Source organism: Acartia tonsa, chromosome 4 (genome assembly GCF_053477335.1).
Source record: "Acartia tonsa isolate MP-2025a chromosome 4, ASM5347733v1, whole genome shotgun sequence".
NCBI lineage: Eukaryota > Metazoa > Arthropoda > Copepoda > Calanoida > Acartiidae > Acartia > Acartia tonsa.
In genome coordinates, this window is record NC_137263.1 from 28,678,908 (window position 1) to 28,704,423 (window position 25,516).

Here is a 25,516-nt window from a genome sequence, read left to right on the forward strand (position 1 = left end):
TAAGGCTTTTTTTCATTCATAGAGACGAATTCTCCGTGGAATAACGGGAAATTCAGTTTTGATTTTTGATGGAATTATCAAAACAATTTAAAATCGTACCACAAACACCAAAATATTTGGAAATTTGAAGAGAAAAGCGGCGTAAAAGCAGTACGACCACAATTGATGTTTTATTCTTAAATATTCTCGTTAATAATGAAAATGTGAAACCTCAGCCGTCTATCTTTAGTTGTATCCGAGACGATAATGTTTCAGATGGACATTTGTAATTATAGATTAGCTATGCTACTAAAACCCCAGTTTTGTAAAAATCTTACATGAGTAATGTTCTTCTGACAAAGTTATTTACTATTAAAGAATCAGAGGAAAACATAATACAAATTAATTTTTTTTTATAATTACCACTGAATCCGCCACTTGCATCGAGTTGCTTTTCTCCAGAAATGGAGTTTATTTATGAAAGAAAATAACAATCTATTAAATCATTTATTCATTCATTTGTATGGATATTTATGTTAACTGTATTATTAAAAATATACAAAATACAATCTTAGTTATTGTAACTTAATAAATTTTTAGAAAACAAAACAAATATTTTTTATTGAAAAATTCTTTTTAAATTTAACTAGAAAAAAAGTAGATTTCTTTATTTTAAGCTTTTGTATTGTTTTAACGTTGGTAAATTTATAAAAATTTTCTTAAAATATTAAGAAATAAAAACTTGCATATTCTGAGCTGGAATAAAAGATGTGTAAAGATCTGAATGATTTGAAATTATTCCGTGCACATCCTTGAATCTTGTACAAAATTGTTCCAATTCTTCTCCAGCCTTTAATCCTCTAAAGATTGCCAATTAATCCACAACTTTTACATTTTACAATTTTCAACATAGTGTTGCAATTTTTCAAATTTGAAAAGAATATTTTCAATGTAAATATTTGTTAGTTATACTCAAATTTTTTTTGCCAAGATCTATTATAATATCATATATTTTTTATAATAACTTTTAAAAACAAAATTATTATGAAAACTGATATTGTAGTTAAAAGTAAAAATGTTTTAATTTTTCTTTGCCTTCGTATGAAAATCTTTAGATGAAATTATTAAAATTATCAATATAGGTTTAATTACTTTAAGAACCAAATCAATAATTACTTTATCACTTATGAATATAACTTTTGTTTGAATCCAATATTCTTATTTGTAATAAATAATCTAGTTTATTTAAGTATGAACTACAACCATCTAATGCCACAATGATAACTGTGATGCATCTACACCATACTTTCCTGTTTCTTCTTTTTCAGTGTATGAGAGCACTGTGAAGCTGTGTCCATGCCTGTGCTGGCAGCTGCCTGCACCCCAGGTAGGAAGGTGTCCTCTGTGTGGAGGCCATTGGCGAGGCTACCCGAGTCAGGAGAATCCAATATTGGAGGTGGTGGAGGAGTGGTACAGTAGTGTATAACATCTGATGTTGTAGGTGATAATGGAGGTAATAATCCACTTCTCATGGTCCGGGCCTAGTTTATAATATTTATTTTTATCATACAAAATATATGTTTATTGTTTACTTTGCTCCCTATTAAATAGATTTATCAAATGAAAAAGGTTAAAATATGTGCTTTTGTCATTCGCCAAAACATGTGAAATGTAAATATAACATAAGTAAAATTAAATATAACATAAACCTATTTCTCGTATTCATTTGAATCCGGTGGATAGGAACCGGTTCTCATGAATACGAAAAAACTATGTCTAGCATCGTATTATATCCAGTTTTCTACGAATATAGAAATGTACAATCATAAGATTAAAACTAGTTTTTTTAGCCGGTGCCTTCGGCACCACGGGGCTAAAAAAACTAGTTTTAATCTTATAATTGTACATTCTATATCCGCGGAAAGCCGTTTATAATACGATACGAGAAATAACTATTCTCGTATTCATTCGAATCCGGTGGATAGGAACCGGTTCTCATCCATACGAAAAAACTATGTCTAGCATCGTATTATAAACGGCTTTCTACGAATATAAAAATGTACAATCATAAGATTAAAACCAGTTTTTTTTTAGACCGTGCCTTCGGCACCTCGGGGCTAAAAAACTTGTTTTAATCTTATAATTGTACATTCTATATCCGCGAAAAGCCGTTTATAATACGATGAAAGAAATAACTATTAATCTCTTTTTACCCTTTTTTTCATGGTTACGGACTTGTAGGGTGGAGTATTGTACTAATATTGATCAGGAATTGTTGATTTATTATAACATAGGTTTGTACGCTGATATTGTTAAAATTAAACCAATTAAATATTCATTCTGAAGACTAAACCGTACACAACTCGCTTCATAAACAGAAAAGTATGATCAAAACAGTTGATTTGAGGGTGCACTCGTATTCCACTTACTCCTTTACAATGAAGCTTTTCTTAGGTTCAGAGAAGGTTTTTTTTATCTTTTTTATCCTGGAAAAAAAATCCCTAAACTCCAAAAAATAACTTTTACTTTTTACTTTTAAACTGAACTGTAAAGTGGAGGGTCGACTCAAGTATCGCTACATAGCTGCTATTTTAAATGTAGAATAATACATGTTTACTTACTGGAAGAGTTTTATAAGCTTGTGTTGAGTTGAGAAGAGGAACTCTGCCACCATCATCTTGTAACATCATACTCCAAGAATCTAAAAACAAATCTTAAGTTTAGTAAGTTTTATTTACATAAGCATTTTAATTAGGTTTTATCCGTATTTGTCTGTACCTTTATAATAAATATTTCACGGTCGGTCCGTCCGTCCGTCCGTACGTCCGTCCGTAACGGATAGCTTTTTTCGTTAATTTAGGCATGTTAGAATTGTCCTATCGATTTCAAACTTTGCATGGTGATTCCTTTAGTAGTTAGGTACGATTTAGAAAGCGTAGCAACTCTATAATCATAACCAGAATGTCTGTACGTTCATTTTAAACATGTTGATTTTTTAACTTTTTTAACAACAAATTTTTATGTGATCTAATCATCCGATTGATCTGAATTTTGGTATATTGATTCCTGGGACAACAAAGTATAATGTTATAAGCGAAGCAACTCTATAACCAAGTCCTAAAAATGTAAGTATGTCCATAAACATTATCCTGTATCAAGCAGTTTTTTAACAAATTTACTTAGAATTTTACTTTGACGCTTATTTACTAAGTATATTTGCGATAACTTTTATTTAATGAAATCTTCCAATTTTTAACATGTACAAAACGGCCTGTTTACTTGCTTCAAGATCCATGTCAGATCTATATAGGAAATAAATGTCTATAAACGAGCTCAAGTTTTCCAAAGAATATATGACTAAAACTCATAGTGCTCCAATAATCCATAATAAACTCTCATTGCCCAGAACGATAAGACTCATTATTTTACTTTATTAAAAATAAATTCCTTTTTTTTATTTCATGTAGCTATTTACCTTATATTGATGTATTTAATTTCTAATCATAAAAGAGAAAATTTAAATTTATAATATAATAAATTTAAGAAAACTCTGTTTTAAAAGAATTCGATTGTGGCGACATTTTGTGTGGTCAAATATTTAACTAAAATTGTAATCAGCATCATTAACCCTTTAGTGATGGTAATGTAAAGAAAAAAATATTATTTAAAAAATCTTTTTAAAATCATTTAAATTATTAAATATTTACTTTCTTTTAGATAGTAATGCCGGGTGAGGAAAATAGATTTATTGAGAAATAGATATGCATATAGAAAACTAGCCAATAGGGAGATAATTATATCGAGCCAACTCTAGTACAATTATATTCTGATGTTTCAGTTCTGACACTATACAATATTAATGTCCGTTTGTTCTACCGTTTCAGTGCTTCACTTTTATGGATTTAGTCATCCTTGTTGGCTTCTAGTTTTATAATGCTTAAATCAATGTCTATATGTATGTGTTATTTTTTTACCTTTTAGTAATTAATTTAAAAACAATCTCCTTCAAAGATTACAAAAATTTTTATGTGCAGATTGTTACCGAAGCTTTTGACTAAATTATCAATTTTTAATCCCCAAAAGAAAGTAAGTAAATTTATGCAAAAAGTTAACCTTAACAAAGTTTTATTCAGAGATTTAGTTTTATAAATTACACATTGCCTTACGCAGACATATTTAGACGATTGTGATGTGAAATGTAAAACGTTATGTTTACACTTTTTAATCTGCTCCATAATTGATATATTGTTCAATATTGCAAATTGATTGGTCATTCAGTCGGACTCTACTGCTCTGGAATGCATCAAATTTTCAAACTAAGAAATATGCATTTTTATCAGCTATGATCAATATTTTATTATAATGTGTTTGAAAAACCCGTGACTCTTATATGTACAGTACACTAATATTCAAGAAAGAAACAAACAATGCATTTGGTATTAAAAACGAAACAGTTGGAGCTGAGTAAAATGGTTTCATACATATAAAATTAGTTTTACTCGAGGGAACAAAAAATAGAAATAAAACAACATATATCTTTTTTAGTAGCAAATCTATCATATAACTCAAATTGTTCGTCTGTAAATCCGTGCGACTAAATATGGGAAAAATGAGCTACAATATAAGCTAAACCTCTAAAACCGCTAAATTCTGATACATCTATGGGTTGTTATTCGGCTGCCTTTTGTAGTTTTTTTTTTATTTTCACTGATTTTCACATATTTTTGGTGTTTTTTGTCTGATTTTCAAATTTTGTGTGTGTAGTAAATTTCCAGTCGTTCTATCTAAATCTATTTTTTATTTTATTCACATAACTAGCAGTTTTCTGTCGGATTTTAAAATATTTAGGCTTCCCTATTTATGGATGATGTTATCCATGTTTTTATTTTCTTCATCAATTTATATATCTCCGTACAATTGACCAGATAAAAAGATACACTTGATAAATAGGTTTATGTGGGTAAGGGTGTGTTTGTGTGTGTGTGTGTGTGTGTGTGTGTGGTATTTGTCTGTTTGAGTGTAGATGGATAGATATATATAACTGATAGTCAGATGGATATAAATGAGTTTTCTCTCTCAGTTACAAACACAAAATAAATTTATCTAAACTTTCATTTTGTTTTCTTTGCTAAATTGCATTTCCGTATAATTGTTACTTTCCTTAAATTTAAAATCAATTCTTTTAAAATATAGTAATGATTTCTAAAGTTTAGTCGTTGGAATATGTCGAGGGGCACCCACCCCCTCCCACCCCTTTACCTTTAAAACCCATAAAAAATTCCTAGGGTAGTAAGCCCTTACCAAACAAATCAGTTTATTTTTTTATTCCTTGCATATAAATTGTAAAGGAATCCTCCAATAAATGTAATATGTGTTTTCTCAGCTGTTATCAAAAATTGACAGCTGAAATTTTGTGTGAAGATTCACAAGACCCCTGCGCATCTACTCTACAAAACATTATGTCCATCTACCTGTGAGTTATGTACAATTTTACTTTCCATCTGCTTAGATGTTCTTCCTTTATAATTAATTTAAGGATACTTCGGAACTATTTGTTTTACCTGGAGGATTTAAAATAAGATCTGAGTGACTTCCCAGAAGTCTCAAGCCGTCACATTCAGAATTTTCCCCTTCCAGATTTTTCTTCAAAATGCCTTTCCTAAAAAAAATGAATAATTGTTGTAATCCTAAGTCCATTGAAATTGTACACAAAAAGAAAAATATTGTTAATTTTGGCTCATGAGGGGGAGCATAACTACTGATCGAGGCTGAGCTGGCTACAACAATTTATGCAATATTTGTTTCTAGTATTTAGAAGTAATCATTTCTTTAATGAGTCTGTAAATCATTCATCATAAAAAATACCACAGATAACCTACATTATATATGCAATAAATTATATTTTTTCTGCATCCTGTAATAGCTTAAAGACTTCCTCTTTTTTGACATATTTCTGCCTCAAGACATGTCATTCAAATATGAATTTTACTTCTTACATTTTTCTAATACTAACTTTTCTTCAAGAAAAAAAGAATAAAATGGAAAAAGGATGATTTTTTTGGTTTCACACTTATGACCCAACTAAAGTATTAATGTTTAACCTGTGTATACTAGCAGTAGCTGATATATTTGCAGCGTGCACAAGTCCTGTTGCTTCCAGCTCTCCAAGTTCTGTCACCTGCTCCATTGACATGCTCAGCGAGGCCGCTGTGCTCGACATCCTAGACCCCGGGGGTCCCTGACCAGAGCTCTTCATTGCTACTGTGTTATTTCCTCCGGCTGAGCATATGTGGATATTAGAACATGTTGATTCAGACAGGCTGGGTAAACCTGGCTCGTGCCCTGGATCCAGGATATAGTTGGTGTCTCCAGAACTTGTGGAGCCACGCTGTCGACTCTTTCCACCAGAAACATTGTCTCGTCGACATCTTCTATGAACTACCAGAGATATAACTATAATATTTTTATACTTCATTATTAACTCAGGTATTACTGTATAACCAATTGCCCCGTCTCTTATACATTGACTTCTGGACTTGTATTTGGGGAATATTTTTCTTGAACAAGAACAAGAAGCTTTCCAAAATAATTTTCACTTTATTACCAACATAATCTAGTCGTTTTCGAGAACTTACTGGGCACACGTACAACCTCTTAATATAAAATAATAGCTTCAAATAAATATATATTCTAAAATCGCTATGAAACCTTTTTTTGTTGACTATGTATTTAATTATTTTTTCTATCTCTTGATAAGACTTTCAAAATAAAAGTTAAAGAACATAATGTTAATGTGTAACCCATTAAGGGAAAATTTTGCCAGAATTTATAAAAATATAAATGTAATCATTAGGTAAATTGGTTTCATTCTTTTATTGTGTGTGATTCTACCTATTTCTACTCCTATTATTATATTCAAAATTAATAAACACATTCTTTGTTACAAATGCAGATATAAGTTTAGAAATATTCAAGTTTTTTAATTTTAATGTGAACAGCTTATATGTATAGCTTCCTCTAATGACATATCCATAAATTTGTTTCATGCATATAACTGCACATCCTATTCATGACAGAATTTCTCACTACACCACTATTTCTTACTATAAATAGACAACCACCTGTTCTTTCACTCTCATCATTAAACCCAAATTATATTTAATAGTTTTCTTTCTTTTTTTCTCAAATCATATTATTATGGGGACTTGATAACACAGAAAAACTAAATTTATGAGTTGGATTTAATGCAAGAAAAAAAAGATAAGATGATTTGAAATAAGATATAGTGACAGAATTAAAAACTGTTAAAGTGATGTTTTGTGCAGTTTCAATAAAGGCTCGGCAGCTGCATCCCCAATTAGCCGCTTAAATTCAAATAAACTGCAGCAGCAATCAGACAGGTAAGCTTTTAAACAGTTGCAGCTACTTTATATGTATTTTAGTTTCAATTAATTTGCTAATTTTCTTGTTTGACGCCCTTAGTCGCATCCGCCCATCCACAGCCAGTGCCGAATAGAGAATAGTTATTTCTCGCATCTATTTTAAACAGCTTTCCGCGGATATAGAATGTACAATTATAAGATTAAAACTGGTTTAAATCTTATGATTGTGCATTTTTATATGTATTCTTAGAAAGCTGGATATAATACGATGCTAGACATGGTTTTTTCGTATGGATGAGAACTGGTTCTTATTCACCGGATTCGAATGAATACAAGAAAGTAAATTAAACAAATTTTAATTCATTCGCACTCGTGTTGTACACACAGCTAAGTGACCTAAGTTTAATCTGTCACAAACTTGCAGCTGGAAGCTAGCCCCGGTTTCAAAAATTTATTCTGCGTAGCATATACATATTAGTAAAGATAAAAAGAAAATTAATGAAAATCGCAAATTTTTATCTTCATATTGATATATGGACGAGAAAAAAGCATACTTTCAAAAAATATTCGCCGCACGTACTTTCAAAATCGGTAGGGCTAACTAAAAAGTCGGCCTTCAAAGTGGCGTGGAACGCGATGCTGTAAATACCTTTTTATTTTAATGATTAAGGTTCATTTGTCCAAAGGTCTCTTTTGTTGGGCTAAGTTTTTATGGATGTTAACATCTTCGTTTAAATATACATATTTTAGTAAAATTATTCCATTTTCTTGATACATATTCAGAATAGACCCTAACATACATAATATTTTACAATTCTCTCAGGCTTATGTTAATATTATTGGATATATTGGTGAAACCTCAGTACAATCATTAACAACATTACATCATTTAAATATATTAAAAAAGTAAAGAAAAAATCCACTTAACCCGGTAGAATAAATATATAGTGTTGAGTATGCACCCTGTATAGTGTTGAGTTTGCACCCTGTATAGTGTTGTGTATACACTATACATATATATGCAACCTATATAGTGTTGTGTATGCACACTGTATAGTGCTGTGTATGCACCCTGTATAGTGTTGTGTATGAACCCTGTATAGTGTTGTGTATGCACCCTGTATAGTGTTGTGTATGCACCCTGTATAGTGTTGTGTATGCACCCTGTATAGTGTTCTGTATACACCCTGTATAGCGTTGTGTATGCACCATGTATAGTGTTGTGTATGCACACTATATAGTGTTGTGTATGCACACTGTATAGTGTTGTATATGCACCCTGTATAATGTTGTATGCATCTTGTATAGTGCTGTGTATGCACCCTGTATAGTGTTGTGTATGCACCCTGTATAGTGTTGTGTATGCACACTGTATAGTGTTTTGTATGCACCTTGTATAGTGTTAAGTATGCAACCTATATAATGTTGTGTATGCACACTGTATAGTGCTGTGTATTCACCCTGTATAGTGCTGTGTATGCACCCTGTATAGTGTTGAGTATGCACCCTGTACGAAGTTGTGTATGCACATTGCATAGTGTTGTGTATACTTCCTGTATAGTGTTGTGTATGCACCCTGTATAGTGCTGTGTATGCACCCTGTATAGTGTTGTGTATGCACCCTGTATAGTGCTGTGTATGCACCCTGTGTAGTGGTGTGTATGCACTCTGTATAGTGTTGAGTATGCAACCTGTATAGTGTTGTGTATTCACCCTGTATAGTGCTGTGTATGCTCCATGTATAGTGTTGTGTATGCACCCTGTATAGTGTTGAGTATGCAACCTGTATAGTGTTGTATATGCACCCTGTATAATGTTGTGTAGCACCCTGTATAGTGTTGTGTATTCACCCTGTATAGTGTTGTGTATGAACCCTGTATAATGTTGTTTATGCACCTTGTATAGTGCTGTGTATGCACCCTGTATAGTGCTGTGTATGCACACTGTATAGTGTTGTGTATGCACACTGTATAGTGTTTTGTATGCACCCTGTATAGTCTTGAGTATGCAACCTGTATAGTGTTGTGTATGCACCCTGTATAGTGCTGTGTATGCACCCTGTATAGTGCTGTGTATTTACCCTGTACAGTGCTGTGTATGCACCCTGTATAGTGTTGTGTATGCACCCAGTATAGTGTTATGTATGCACCCTGTATAGTGTTGAGTATGCAACTTATATAGTTTTGTGTATGCACCCTGTATAGTGCTGTGTATGCACCCTGTATAATGTTGAGTATGCAACCTATATAGTTTTGTGTATGCACCCTGTATAGTGCTGTGTATGCACCCTGTATAGTGTTGTGTATGAGTATAGATTCATTCTGATGCAAATGAATGCTATCATTTGTGTTTGCTTTTAAAAATAAATTCAAATAAGACATCAATTGTAAAGCTGAAAATTGTGCAAAGAACAAAGAGAAATGTACAATACAACATAATTATACACTTTAATTACCCCCTTCCTCTCTGTCTCTCTTTCTCTCTCTCATCTATGCTCTCAGTAATGATTACTCTGGTATTGTTTTGATAAAATTAATCAAATTCTTTACCTCTGAACACACACAAAATTTTAAAGCTTTTTAGATTTCAATTAGTCATGCCTTGATATGCATTCTTAGTTCCAAAACTCATCTTTTAGTGACTGTGTCTGTCTAATGCTAAGAAAAAGGTTCCTATAAGGATTTAGATTCTAAAATTCATTGAGAAGATTCGACTGATTAATTTGTATGTTTGTTTTTTCGCCTTTTAAACATTATAGCTAACTGTTTGTGTGTCTGCACTTTTAAACATCAATGTTGGTTTTGGTTAATAATTTTACTTTATTTATGCAAAGAACGTGTCCCAGCTTTTGTGATTTTGTGTAGCACCCTGTATAGTGTTGTGTATTCACCCTGTATAGTGTTGTGTATGAACCCTGTATAATGTTGTTTATGCACCTTGTATAGTGCTGTGTATGCACCCTGTATAGTGCTGTGTATGCACACTGTATAGTGTTGTGTATGCACACTGTATAGTGTTTTGTATGCACCCTGTATAGTCTTGAGTATGCAACCTGTATAGTGTTGTGTATGCACCCTGTATAGTGCTGTGTATGCACCCTGTATAGTGCTGTGTATTTACCCTGTACAGTGCTGTGTATGCACCCTGTATAGTGTTGTGTATGCACCCAGTATAGTGTTATGTATGCACCCTGTATAGTGTTGAGTATGCAACTTATATAGTTTTGTGTATGCACCCTGTATAGTGCTGTGTATGCACCCTGTATAATGTTGAGTATGCAACCTATATAGTTTTGTGTATGCACCCTGTATAGTGCTGTGTATGCACCCTGTATAGTGTTGTGTATGAGTATAGATTCATTCTGATGCAAATGAATGCTATCATTTGTGTTTGCTTTTAAAAATAAATTCAAATAAGACATCAATTGTAAAGCTGAAAATTGTGCAAAGAACAAAGAGAAATGTACAATACAACATAATTATACACTTTAATTACCCCCTTCCTCTCTGTCTCTCTTTCTCTCTCTCATCTATGCTCTCAGTAATGATTACTCTGGTATTGTTTTGATAAAATTAATCAAATTCTTTACCTCTGAACACACACAAAATTTTAAAGCTTTTTAGATTTCAATTAGTCATGCCTTGATATGCATTCTTAGTTCCAAAACTCATCTTTTAGTGACTGTGTCTGTCTAATGCTAAGAAAAAGGTTCCTATAAGGATTTAGATTCTAAAATTCATTGAGAAGATTCGACTGATTAATTTGTATGTTTGTTTTTTCGCCTTTTAAACATTATAGCTAACTGTTTGTGTGTCTGCACTTTTAAACATCAATGTTGGTTTTGGTTAATAATTTTACTTTATTTATGCAAAGAACGTGTCCCAGCTTTTGTGATTTTGTTTTAACCCATTCGTGACGATCTTCCAAAGTTTAAAGTTTTGATTCACCGGGCTTCAACAAAATAGATTATTTCAATAATTACTCAACAATATTTTAAAAAGTAAGGTGTTAAATTAAAGATCTTACTATTTTTGTTCATAATGGCAATTTTCTTGCAAACCGATTACATATCTAAATTCTATGGATCATTTTACATCGACTAGCTATTTTTAAAAATCACAAAAGTTAGAACACGTTCTTTAACTTTTTTTTATTTAAATGTAATCATCCGTTGCTATTATGTTTTTCTGTCGTAAATTATACAATCTTTTTAAATAAGATCCTTACTAATTATTTTAGTTTGCATATATATATGTAAATGATACTAAATATTTGGAGTTATTATATATATGTGTGTGTATGAAGTATATTCCTAGAATAAGAATGCATGAGAGTATAGCTCCAGCTAGTATTCCACTACCCAGCTCCCATGAGATTCCACCAACATGCTTATCCTAAAAAATATATCATAAACTATACAGCGTACACATCAAATATATTTCTTATATTTTGGTATGTCTGTCTATCTGTCTGTCTGTGTGGTTATATAATTCACTTGCAAGGTTTAATACTTTCACAAGCCCCTGTGTATTGTTATGAACTCCCCTATTTTGTATGGTTAAAACCCCTATGCAGTGTGAAGCAATCCCTAGTGCAATGTGGCCAGTCTGGATGTGATGCTCGCCCATATGCCCCTTTGCAGCGTGATGCACACCCAATAAATAGCATCAATCTCACCCCAGTGTATTATAACTTGAATGTTACACCAAATTTTCATTTATTTTTCTAAAGATTCCTCCACCCATCCCCTTTACCCCATCCTCTCCCCTCCCACTGGATGAATGAACTGACCTATAAAAGAGGTTCATACTAGCAAGCTAAAATAAAGAAAAATTACCCCTGATTATTCTATATTCGTTGTTCCTAGGCAGTGTAATGCACACCACTATGTAGTGATGTTCACACCCCTGTGATGTCTCAAGTACGCCTATATGAATGTATTCTATGCCAATTTGCAGTGTGTTTCACGCCCCTGCATAAAATGCATTACGCTCAGAACATAACCTTAAATTGCCATATAAATTCAAATAGATTTACAAAATTTAATACATATATATAAAATCAATACAGTTAGCTGATATTCATCTATTTAAACTATTAGGTTACGTCTTACAAAATCTAAGACTTCTTTTATTGTGTTTTATTATAGCTAAAATCAGATTTTAAAATCAAAATTAAAACTAAGGGCTTTGTTTTATCCAGTGAAAAAAATGGATCAATTCTATAATTTTTACCTTAAGTTTTTCCTCCACAAGCTGAGGGTCAGGTAAGCGCAATGTTTCCACCAGCAACTGCTTAGGTACTGAGGTCCCTTTCTTGTTGTATGATGTCACAGATGCCAGGTATGCTTCCCCAGGCTGCAATTCGTGGATTTTTACGTCAGGCTGAATAAAAAGTAATTTTTAAAAGCGAAGCTTTTCTATAATTATTAAAAGCGAAGCTTTTCTATAATTAGGGTCGGTCCGTCCGTACGTCCGTCCGAGATAGATAGCTTTTATTCGATAATTTAGGCATGTTAGAATTGTCCTATCGATTTCAAACTTTGCATGGTGATTCCTGTAGTAGTTAGGTACGATTTAGAAAGCGTAGCAACTCTATAATCATTACCAGAATGTCCGTACGTCCATTTTAAACATGTTGATTTTTCTACTTTTTTAAAAACAAATTTTTATGTGATCTAATTATCCGTTTGATCTGATTTTTGGTATATTGATTCCTGGGACAACAAAGAACAATATTTAAGCGAAGCAACTCTTTAATCAAGTCCCAAAAATGTAAGTATGTCCATAAACATTATCCTGTATCAAGCAGTTTTTCAACAAATTTATTTACAATTATGCTTTGACTCTTATACTTTTATATTCTGATTCTTCAGTTTAGACACTATATAAGTGTTAATGTCCGTTTGTCCTACCATTTCAGTGCTTCGCTTTTATGGATGTTGTCATCCTTGTTTAATCAAATTTTATGACACATTAAAACTTAAGCAAAAACAACAACAAAATCTTCTACAAAAATATTTCTGAGCAAATAACACGCAAAGATAAGTTATTTACCTTTTGTAGATTAGAAATATCATATTAAGTATTTACCTTTTGTAGATTAGAATTATCATATTTGGAATTTATTTTTGTAGATTAGAAATAACATATTTGTTATTTACCTTTCGTAGATTAGAATTATCATATTTGTAATTTACCTTTTGTAGATTAGAATTATCATATTTGTAATTTACATTTTGTAGATTAGAATTATCATATTTGTAATTTACCTTTCGTAGATTAAAATTATCATATTTGTAATTTACCTTTTGTAGATTAGAATTTTCATAATTGGAATTTATCTTTTGTAGATTAGAATTATCATATTTGTTATTTACCTTTTGTAGATTAGAATTATCATATTTGACAACACTTGTGGCACTCTCCTTTACCATTATATGGAAGGTTTGGTTCATACCGCCGTCAAAACCTAAATATTTGTTAAATTTAGAAATAAAATAGACTAACTATTTTGCTATATACCCCCCAAACCTAATAGAACAAACGATTATTTAGATTTGATAAGTCTTACTACAAAAGTTTGAAAATGTATGGAAACAGCTAAGAAATGCCAAATTATAAAAGACATGACTAATTCGACATTTAGTTATAGACAGACATCTTATGTATTGAACAAACAGACACCCTACCAATTCAAAACATTCTACACATATACATGTCACTCCACGAATTTGATCGATGTATAGGTACATTACTATTTTGGCACCCTTCATATTCGACTATTACCCTTCAGATTCAACATGTCTAGATTAACAGATTGAAAATCCGAAGGAAAAAAAAGGAAAAGAAAATTCATTAAATTTGACGGACAGAAAACTTTTTGAAGAGCACTGCTGGAAAAAAGCAAAGTAAAAATATTTATTTTTTTTCTCTGAAAAAATCTCAACTTTAGCGGCCACCCTACACTTACTTAATTCACTTACTTGATTTTTCTTTTCAATATTTTGATTATATTTATATAAGAAATAAAATTAAATTCATAAAATATGTTAAAGAACAGTTTAATTTAACTAGTATTTGTTTTGATGTTTTATTATTGTGCAGCACCTTTTAAGATGTACTGTATCTTTTCATTTCCTTTTCTACATATAATACAGAAAATTGATTTATTAGTACATTAATTATTGGGCTTTATATCTTTGTCTTTGAAAATATATAACATATAATATTTATAACCATTGACTTCATCCTAAGCATCTTCTCTAAAAGAATGGGAGGGTGGGGGGGAGGGGGTGGAAACTATTGTAAACCCAACCCTGGAAATATTACCAGTAGAAAAGTGATACCAAATAAGACCAGCTATTGTTGTAAATATTTCCTGTATAGGTAATATTTCTTATTTCATTATAACAACAAAGTTTTTCTTTTCCTATCTCTCTGGATTAAAACTGAAATGACCCTAAAGAGAAATTGAGCTAAGACCATATAGAAATATCTTCATTGTTTTGTTGAAATGTATCAAACTATACTAAATATTCTAATGAAATTTTAACATAAAATGTTGTATAAGAATTTGTGGATGATCAGCATTTCAGAGTAAGAGGTCTTGAAAATTGATGTGGAACGTGCTTTATCTTATTTATCTTAACAAGGCTGCTTACAATCATAATACTTACAGATGATATAAAATGTAGAATATATTTTAAAATGTGATATTGTTATGCACTGTGTATTAAAAGAAAGAAAAAATAAAGCTGAAAGTCATTCAATAATGAAATCAAGTTTAAATCACAACAAAATTTATAAGTAGATATTACTTTTTTTCTTTAAAAACAACGTTAAACTAATTTTTATTGTTAAAAATGTTCAGAGACGTGACCTAACAAACCAGAAATTGTAATGGTACAAATTTTCAAAGAAAGTCTGAATAGTCGCCAAATGTCCCGTAGGAATAATGGTGACCTACTCTCTTTCTCCCGCTAGTTCTTTCTCAATCTATCTTACTCTCTTACTTTCTTTCTATTTCTATTTAGTTGGGAAGCTTTTCTATATTTTACTGTGTCTGTCCGTCTGTCAGTCTATAACACTATGGGGTAAATGTGATTTTATTTGCTGCTATTTAAGACCGATAAATGATTTTTTAGATGAGATAGCCCTTACCAAAGAGCACCCAACATACAACTTACTTGATCCGTCGGTCTGACAGTCAGTCTGAAAAGATTTGTCTATGCTTCACTACTTATGAATATTATCCTTCTTGTTCTCTTATTTTCTTTTTCATACTTCTCTCTCTTTCTCTCCATCTTTGCAGGACACAAATCATATAAAAAGAACTTGGTAAATCTCTATAGGATCTTTTTTGCCAAATTGCACTGGAAATGTGTAGACTCAATATTGAATTGGCAAATTGAAATGCAGATTCTAAGCTTCTTATATGTTCAATTATGTTCACCATTTCATTATACCATTTCACTCATACATAGATATTAAACCCATAAAAAGAACATTTCTTTGGAACAGAAGTCCGAACACAGTTGACTTATTTAAAATTAAGTATTAAATTTTTTGACATTTTAACAGTTTGAACTGAACATTAAATCCATACAAACAGACGTGTAGATATAACAAAGAAGATCAAGTATAGAATAGAATCCAGGTAGAAGATTCTGCCCGGCTATTCTAAAATTGGAACTTTTGAAAGACCAAAAAGTCAATATGGCTGTTAGTAAATCACATGATTTCAGTAATTATTCTGAAAAAAATATTTTAAATAAATACCTTTAGCAATAATTTACTTAAAGCCATATAGACTTGTAACCAGCTTTCTTTATCCTATTCTCAATGGATTAAAATTTAATTTTAAGTGCAAAGCCTTAAAAATTTTAATTAAGTAAGAAAATTACTTTTACAAAATTTTACATAAATATTGAAAACTGTTCACACTTTGTTGACATGCACAGTAATGACATTGTTAAAAGTCTACCGCCATAGTAGCAAGATAAACCTGACATGCTGCGTTTTTTTAAGTCTGAGAACAACGCCAGACCGCAGCCGCCTGGCACAATTTCAGTCACCTTAGACGTGCAGTCTCTATACACAAATATACCGATTCAACTAGGTATAGAGATTTTCTGCTACTTTTTTAACCAGAGGCAAGATAAATCTGCACCAACATCGTTCCTGATTACACTTCTTACATTTGTTCTTACTTGTAATATCCTAGTTTTTAACAATACTTACTACCATCAAACTATAGGCACTGCGAGGGCTTGAGAGTCGCCCCGACTATTTATGGCTGGTGCAGAGCAATTTCCCCAGCCACCCATGATTTGTTGGACTAAGCCAAAAAATCTCAGAGAATTTTAATTCGAGCCAAACTTCCTGTTTTAAATGATTGAAAATCAGAGAGAAAAAAGATTGGTTTTAAACATTGTAATAGAAATTGTAACCTTTGTAAACATTCACCCAGATTTGTAAATCATTTAACATCATCAACAACAAATGTAAAATTTCTAATTCTTTCTAGTATAAATTGTTTATCTTCTAATGTAATTTATTGTATAACATGTGTCAAAGAATCTGGTAATTGTAGACTAAACCCACAGTATATTGGCAAAACAAAAAATCACATTTGTGATAGATTTAATGCCCATATCAGTTCCATTAAACCAAATTCAATTAAAGCTGTAGGTATTCATTTTTCTTCTAATGGACACCAGTCCAATGATTTTCAAATGGTGTCATTAGAGCAAGTGCAGAGTAATGACCCTTGGATTTTGTTATCTAGAGAAAAATATTATATTCGTAAATTTGACCCTGCATTAAATATTAGAATGTAAAATGCAGTTGCAAAGTTTTTTTTTTTTTTTTGAAAATAACAACCACACCACAATCCCCTCTTGCTACACTTATTCAAAATCTTTAATCCTTTCTTTCAGCTGTTTTTTTTGTTTGTTTTTTATTGGTCTGCTATAAGACCATAAATAGATATGTAGCAGGAGTGTAAATATGTTTAAAATGTCAAAAAAAGTTTATAGGTATGTGTTTTTATTAATTCAAATTATGAAAATTTAATTTCAACAGCATTTTTCTTTACCAAACTTTTTGTAGAGATGTGTGCATCTCAACAATTAATTAAAGCAATTGTATGTATTATTTACTGATTTGTGTTTTTTTTCCTTTACAGGAAGATTGAGAAAGAAAACTTCTGTTTTTGAAATATATATTTTGCCTGTACAAAGATGTTAGTTTGATAAAGTAGTCCAGTTAGGGAGTTGAATCTATTTTTATAGAAGCAGAACTATAATCTATGATTATGGTTTGGACCCTCTAAAACTGTAATCTACCCTTCCACTTTCCCCTCTCTTGGTGAAGATATCTTCAACGCCGATACGATTTTTGAAATATAAGATTCCACTTTTGTCTCTCTTGTTGAAGATATCTTCACCAAGAGAGGCAAAAGTGGAATCTTAAATTTCAAAAATCGTATCGGCGTTGAAGATATCTTTACCAAGAGAAGGGAAAAAGGAATCTTACATTTTAAAAATCGTATCGGCGTTGAAGATATCTTCACCAAGAGAAGGGAAAGTGGAATCTTACATTTCAAAAATCGTATCGGCATTGAAGATATCTTCACCAAAAGAGGGGAAAGTGGAAAGGTAGATTACAGTTTTAGAGGGTCCAAACCATAATCATAGATTATATTTCTGCTTCTATAAAAATGGATTCAACTCCCTAACTGTAGTCTGGGGTTGAGATGGATCAATAGCTTTTAAAACAGAAATATTGGTCTAAGAATTTATAGTATAGGTTGCGCTCCTATGTTTGTTTTCAAACAGATGATTATACATACTAGCAACTACATCCATACATGAATTTTAGGTAGGGGGGGGGGGGAAGGGAGGAAGGGGTTGTAACCATTAAGCTGACCCTTAAAAATTTTTTTACAAGTGACTTTTCATCTTTGTTTAAAACGACCAAGCAACTATTGCTCTTATCACTTCCATATGAGGCATGTTTTAGTGTTGTCTTTCTTAGTATGACACAAATATATTTTAAGGGTCAAAGAATACCTGCTTACCACTAAAAAGATTTTAACCGTCAAAAGACAAATCATCTTAAAACAAAATATAAAATTAAAATTTAAAGGCATAAAAATAAAACAAATATTTAACATTATGTATTAGATTTTGATACAAATTAAACTTTTCTTGTTTTGTCCAACTGTGATTTGTACTTTAGTACAATTTTCTTTACTGCGCATGTCAGACATTCTTTCAAATTTCCAAAAAATATTTAGGGTTTTCTAATCTATACTTTATCTTCTTTGAGATATAAGAGTAAAAGATCTTAAGCTATCAGTAAACACTTTATATACTATACATTAAAATGTTTAAATTAATGAATTTTAATTCTATTTATTTACACAATGAAAGTTTTTGTTAACAAATTAACTGCCTTTTAAAAATGTTTTTCATTGTGAAATGTGAAAAAATTGCAAAAAGTAACTTTCAAAGCTTTCAGAAGTTAAATATACATATTTTGTATTTGGAGCATTTAAAATACCCCCCACTAAATCTTTGGGCAATTTAGATGAAATGAATTTAAATGAATTTTTTAGGTCATGTTAAACCCAGTTGCTTGAGGAATTCACCAAGAAACATGCAACAGTGAGGCAGAACTTTTTAATAACGATATTTTTTGGTGAGGCAATGCAGGTTCCACAGTTTTTTCCATCAATGACAAAACTTATTATTTGAGCTTTTTAGTTGCACGTACCTCGCATCTATTTACAATAGAAAGGTGAGTAAAATAAGAAAGAGAAATATAAAAATAATGCATTTATCTTTCTTTCCTCTTCTAAATTATATTTGGACTTTTTTCCTATATCATAATATGTATTTCAATGAACTAAATTTTACAAACTTTCAGTGCATTTTCAAATATACATTCCTTGTCATTTTCTTATGCAATAAAACTAGTTTTTTTTTGTTTTGTTCCAATATTCTTTTTATTTAATGGCACTGTTTTAGCTCAATGCATAGATAGTATGCTTGTCAAATGTTTAATTACAAAGTTCTTAAGGTACTACAGGAGATAAATCTTAAGCTTTTTGTAATGCACTTTAGGAATAAATAGAATAAGGTACAAAATGGCCTTTTGGCAAAGCAATAGATTTATAGTTTACTTCACACTTTGCTTTGCGCACAAATTTATTTACTAAATTTTATCTTGGTGTTTAAAACAAATCATGGGTTTAGACAATAATCAAACAAAGCGCGATAATAGAGATTTGTACACTTTTATTTAAAAATCTTAATATGCTATTTTCTAACAATAAATTACAATTAATATAATCGTATTATATCATTTGTTTGTCTATATATGTCATCATTCGGAAAAACTGCACACTCACAAAACTTACTTCCAGTCTTTCCCACAAATTTTATTACTCGCGGCAGTACAAAAATTTCTTTTAAAATTTTCACATTACTGTTATACAGTTTTTATAAAACATAAGGAAGAAATTATTATTATGCTAACATGTAAGCTTCTCCTAACCCCATTCTCATATAATGTATAAAGGGGGTTATTATCTCCTTAATGGTTTCTGGACTATATAAAAACTCACATGATTACAGTTTCTTTACTACAATATATATCCTATTATAAAAAGTAGTAAGCTTTTTTTGTCTGTAGAGAAGGATCTCGCTAAGCGCTGAAAAGACATGGTTCTCCTTTAAAGTAAAGCTTCTCATAGGTTAAGGGAAGGTTTTAAACTATTTAATTCGTCCTATATCTGAACCTAATAATAGGATATCCGCACAAAGGTGTCTCCACCCTCCCCCCAAAAAACTTTTTTTTCTTTTTCTTTATAAATCTTAAATTAAAAATGGAGAGTTGATCAACTTCTCTCCCTCCCCAAAGTAGCCGCTAGTCCTTATAATAAAGTAACTTGATGACTGTTTGTCTGTATGTTTGTACCGAAGGATCTTGCTAACTGCTGAACCGATATGATTCTCCTTTATAGGGAAGCTACTCAAAGGTCCTGGAAAGGTTTATAATTATTTGGGGGGGGGGGGGGGTATCAACACCAACTCAAGAATAATCGCACTAAGAAAAAAAAAAGTTGGATTTTCGAATTTAACTCCCCCATCTCAAGTGTCCCTAGAGGCCTCTAGGGGCGTAGCCGCTAGTATTTTATTTATAGTAACAATAAGTTTAAAACATTGTTTTGTATTTAATTTAAATTGTTGGATGTAATGTCAATGTGAAGGCACATTACCCAATTTAAGTATTTGGACTTAATTTAATAATAATTATTTAGCAATTCTAAAGAATTAAATTTCTTTTAAATATTAAAAGTTTTCTTAAATTAAATTCTAAAAAATAAATATTAAATGCTTTACAATTGTGAAAAATTGTAAAATGTATAAATAAAAAGTTAATTAACACATTTCTATGTATTTTAATCAGCCAGGCACAAAGTTCATCTTTAGGTTTTTGCTAATTAACAAAGATTAAACACAAAGGCATCACTAGATACACTTCACAAGAAGGAAAAGGTTGAGAACTTTTCCACAACTCTGAACAAAAATGCAAGCGGGTAAGTTCTCCTATAAATCTATATCACTGCAAAACTTTTTCAAACTTCTAACGTTGATTTTTTATGACAAAGTTTGAGAACTAATTATGAAAAGACTTTGATGTTAAGTATTTTGTTTCTGTGTGTCTGATTAAAAGATTTAAAGAAAAATAATAGTTAATTTTCATTTAGTCTTCAAGTAAATATATAGTAATTTTTAATATCTTAACATTAAATACAAAATTTTGTTGAAACGCAAAGCCTATTCTTTTTAGTTCTTAACGCTTAGATTATCTTACACTAACCATAATTTTGTGAATTTAGTTTTCTTAGTAAATATAACTGATCAGGTTTTAATGGACTAATGAGAATATAATTTCTATTTGATGTTTGCATATTATGACTTAATGTTCCATAACCTCCCAAGACAACGTTCCTTTAAATATGTAGCATTATTTACCTCTTAAAAGAACTAGATATTATTTATTATAATTGTTTTTTTTGTGAGAGAAAAAAATATTATCTATGTTGATGATGTTAATATGTGTAACAAGTACTAATACGTCAATAGGTAGCAAAGCCTTTTTCAAGAAATATCCTTCGTCGGGTTTGTTTGTCAGCAAATTATGAATGTTAACAACTGCATAGTTAAACTGAAGAAAAAAGAAATGGACCATTACAATTTGTAAACGGTATATGTTCAAGGACAGCCATTATTTTATATAAAGCAAGCAAATTGCATTATAATAAAATAAGTAGGGTTGGGCCGGATACTTTTTTGGCCGGATACCGGATATCCGGCTGATTTCAAACCCCGGATATCCGGTAACCGGCCGGATATCCGGCTAACGCCAAATATCCGGCAAATATCCGGTTATCCGGCCAAATTACCGGATATCCGGCCGGATAACCGGCCAAATTACCAGATACTAAGGTAGCAAAAATTTTTTTTTTTCAGAAATCTTATATAGATTTACATAAAGTTAAACTTATTCAGAAAAATGTTCTTCTAGCTTCAATAATAAGAAAATTATAGCCATTTAAAATTTTAAAAAGCAGAGATTTTTGGTGTAAAGTATAAAAAATTATAGAGCCGGATATCCGGCCGGATAGTTTCAATATCCGGTATCCGGCCGGATATTGAAAATGGCCGGATATCCGGCCACACCGGATATCCGGCCCAACCCTAAAAATAAGGGAAATGAAAAGGATAACAGTAAAAAATGAAATAGAACATATTTAAGTAAAATACAACATCAAATTAGCGTCGCAGACAGTCCCACAGACTTGTAGAGTAGCTTGGCAATAAACAAAATATAAATATATAACCCAATATTTATAATATTGTACATGGACCATTTAATTATATAAATTACCTTTTTCTTTTGGGTTGGGTGGGCTTATTACATACATTTATTGCGTTTACATAAATACATTTCTTTTTTTCTTTTACTTTTGTATAATTACATTCCCATATAAACGACCCCTTAAATAGTGAATGTAAATATTCATTTATTTCCCCGGTATCATCATTTAAATACCTGGTATCATTTTTAGAAGATTTTTAATTTTTTTGGAAGATTTTAGAATTTTTATTAATTACTAAAAGAAAGAAAAATGATACCAGGGAAATAAATGAAATTTAAAAACCAAAATTAAACCACATTTTAGCATAAAAATGAGTTTTTGTTTAAATGAGAATGATATTCCTATCCCATTTATCTGGCATGACATCAACAATTATGTAAGTAACGCAGGTACAAAATTTTGAATGTTAAAGAGTAGTAAACTGAAATGCAAACTATTTTATGTATAAATGATAAAAATAGACAAAAAGCAAATGTTTTTGTATTTTACAATCTATCTCTGATATTTCAGGTTTAATGCTAAATTTTCAGATGTTTTACTCATGCAAAGTACTTGTACTAAGTATTATAAATATCAGAGATAGACCCTGGGTTGTTTATTTTTCCTCCAATAACCAAGGCAGTGTGGATTATCTTTAACAGTTATTTTTATACATGTACGTACATTTATCAACAGTTTTTTTAAATTAAAGCAGTTGAAGGCGAAAATGTTTGCTTAACCTGAAATATCCATTTTTTTGGTTGACTCAAAACTCCATCATAACCTCAAATTTGCACTTATGGTGGGGATAACTCTACATAAATGTTTTAATAAAATGAATCTTTTAAAACTGAAGTGAAGTATAACTCATATCCATATGATAGAGAGTACATATTAGGGGAACCCATGATTTTCGCCATGTAAAGTAAAGAAAAACTTTCAAATTTCAATTCCAAAAATGAGTATTAGGCCTCTCTAAAAGCACATTTGACTAAAAAGAACGAATTGGATCTTTAGAGGATTGGTATATTCAAAAGTGAATAAAGCTTATCATATAGGCTTAAAATTTTGGATTAATATTTTTTATAAAGTATCTTTCATCTGTATCTGTGATTTGATCAGGAATCTGTATTCCAACATGGCAAAATCCGCAGGGCCTCTAGTACACATAGAAATTCCCATTAGTGAATACTCAAAGTCAGGCACAGAAATTAAATCCTCTCAAATGAGTTCAAATATGAATGTATAATTAAAGAAAATATAATATATATTCTATAGGTTGTAGGCTATTAATCTACTTGTCTTGAATCTTATTTGAAACCTATCTTTTGTTTGTTATTTTTCAGTTAAGACAAAATCCTATTAAATTAAACTTTTACTTTGAATTATAATGAAAAGATATTCCCTCAATAGAAACATTCCCACTCAATTTCTGGTAAATAATCAATTCTTAGAAAAGAAGAAACCTTTAGCCTCTTAAATAGGCTATTCCTTGCATATACACAATTTCTTTTCAAGCAGAAATAAATTTATAAAAACTAAATAAAAACTCTGAAAATAATATATCTGCCCGCAGATGTGAAAATGAAACATTAAATGCATTGTTTCGATACATAAATTTAATGTTTTGTGATACTATCGACTTTTTGAAATAAATAAAGTTATCGTCACTGACATAGTAATCTTTATAACTTTACTCTAATGACAGTTATATGTTATATTTATTAATACAGAGAAACTTGTTTAAATAACGTTATACTGACTTTTTTGGTAGTGCATAAAAAAATAAATTTTTAAACCCAAAAATACAATATTATTTGTCATATTTGGATAAACACTCGGAGTTATAAATTGACTTTATTTCAATTTTATTTGAATCTTTATCATGCAATTTCAATACAAGTGGTGTCCAAGTTTTATCAACAAATATTTTCTTATAAAATAACATTATAATACTCAAATATTCCTCTAATTTTCTTTAACTTTCTTACACATAGTTTTGGATATTTTTTTAGCCTTTATACGACCCAATAACCCATTAGTTGTTATAATAAAAGTTAAAATTCGTCATATTTTATTTCACAATACAAATATAATCATAGATATAAGACATGTTTTGACTTTTGAAACATGGTTTGTGTCATTGAGTGGCTGCAAAAACTAGCCAAAAGTCTTTTGATCTGCCATTGTAAATGAAACAAGAGAACATAATGAATAGAAAAGATGTCAAGTTAATTACCTGGAAGACAATGAAGATGAAAACTATCAGAAGATTTATTTATAACAGAACAATTCTCCACAGGGTCAGGAGTCACTACAAATTATAATAATAATAACAGAATAATTCTCAACAGGGTCAGGAGTCACTACAAATAATAATAATAATAACAGAATAATTCCCCACAGGGTCAGGAGTCACTACAAATAATAATAATAACAGAATAATTCCCCACAGGGTCAGGAGTCACTACAAATAATAATAATAACAGAATAATTCCCCACAGGGTCAGGAGTCACTACAAATAATAATAATAACAGAATAATTCTCAACAGGGTCAGGAGTCACTAAAAATAATAATAATAATAACAGAATAATTTTCAACAGGGTCAGGAGTCACTACAAATAATAATAATAATAACAGAATAATTCTCCACAGGGTCAGGAGTCACTACAAATAATAATAATAATAACAGAATAATTCTCCACAGAGACAGGAGTCACTACAAATAATAATAATAATAACAGAATAATTCCCCACAGGGTCAGGAGTCACTACAAATAATAATAATAATAACAGAATAATTCCCCACAGGGTCAGGAGTCACTACAAATAATAATAATGATAATAACAGAATAATTCTCCACAGGGTCAGGAGTCACTACAAATAATAATAATAACAGAATAATTCCCCACAGGGTCCGGAGTCACTACAAATAATAATAATGATAATAACAGAATAATTCCCCACAGGGTCAGGAGTCACTACAAATAATAATAATAATAACAGAATAATTCTCCACAGGGTCAGGAGTCACTACAAATAATAATAATGATAATAACAGAATAATTCCCCACAGGGTCAGGAGTCACTACAAATAATAATAATAACAGAATAATTCCCCACAGGGTCAGGAGTCACTACAAATAATAATAATAATAACAGAATAATTCTCAACAGGGTCAGGAGTCACTACAAATAATAATAATAATAACAGAATA

The 25,516-nt window shown here is 30.7% G+C and overlaps 1 protein-coding gene across 2 annotated transcripts in view; it reads right to left on the reverse strand.

Moving 5' to 3' along the window:
* Window positions 1-478: 478 nt before the first annotated feature.
* Window positions 479-25,516, reverse strand: part of LOC145316660 (neural cell adhesion molecule 2-like) — a 48,154-nt gene continuing 23,116 nt past the window's right edge. For both annotated transcript variants that reach the window (XM_080157327.1, XM_080157328.1), the window contains 8 exons: window positions 24,535-24,609; window positions 13,741-13,832; window positions 12,596-12,745; window positions 11,674-11,755; window positions 6,081-6,432; window positions 5,541-5,638; window positions 2,601-2,680; window positions 479-1,520 (listed from right to left, as the gene is read on the reverse strand). In XM_080157327.1, coding sequence (XP_080013453.1) covers window positions 1,275-1,520; window positions 2,601-2,680; window positions 5,541-5,638; window positions 6,081-6,432; window positions 11,674-11,755; window positions 12,596-12,745; window positions 13,741-13,832; window positions 24,535-24,609 — 1,175 coding nt within the window. In that variant the 3' untranslated portion in view covers window positions 479-1,274. The remainder of the gene's footprint in view (window positions 1,521-2,600; window positions 2,681-5,540; window positions 5,639-6,080; window positions 6,433-11,673; window positions 11,756-12,595; window positions 12,746-13,740; window positions 13,833-24,534; window positions 24,610-25,516) is intronic.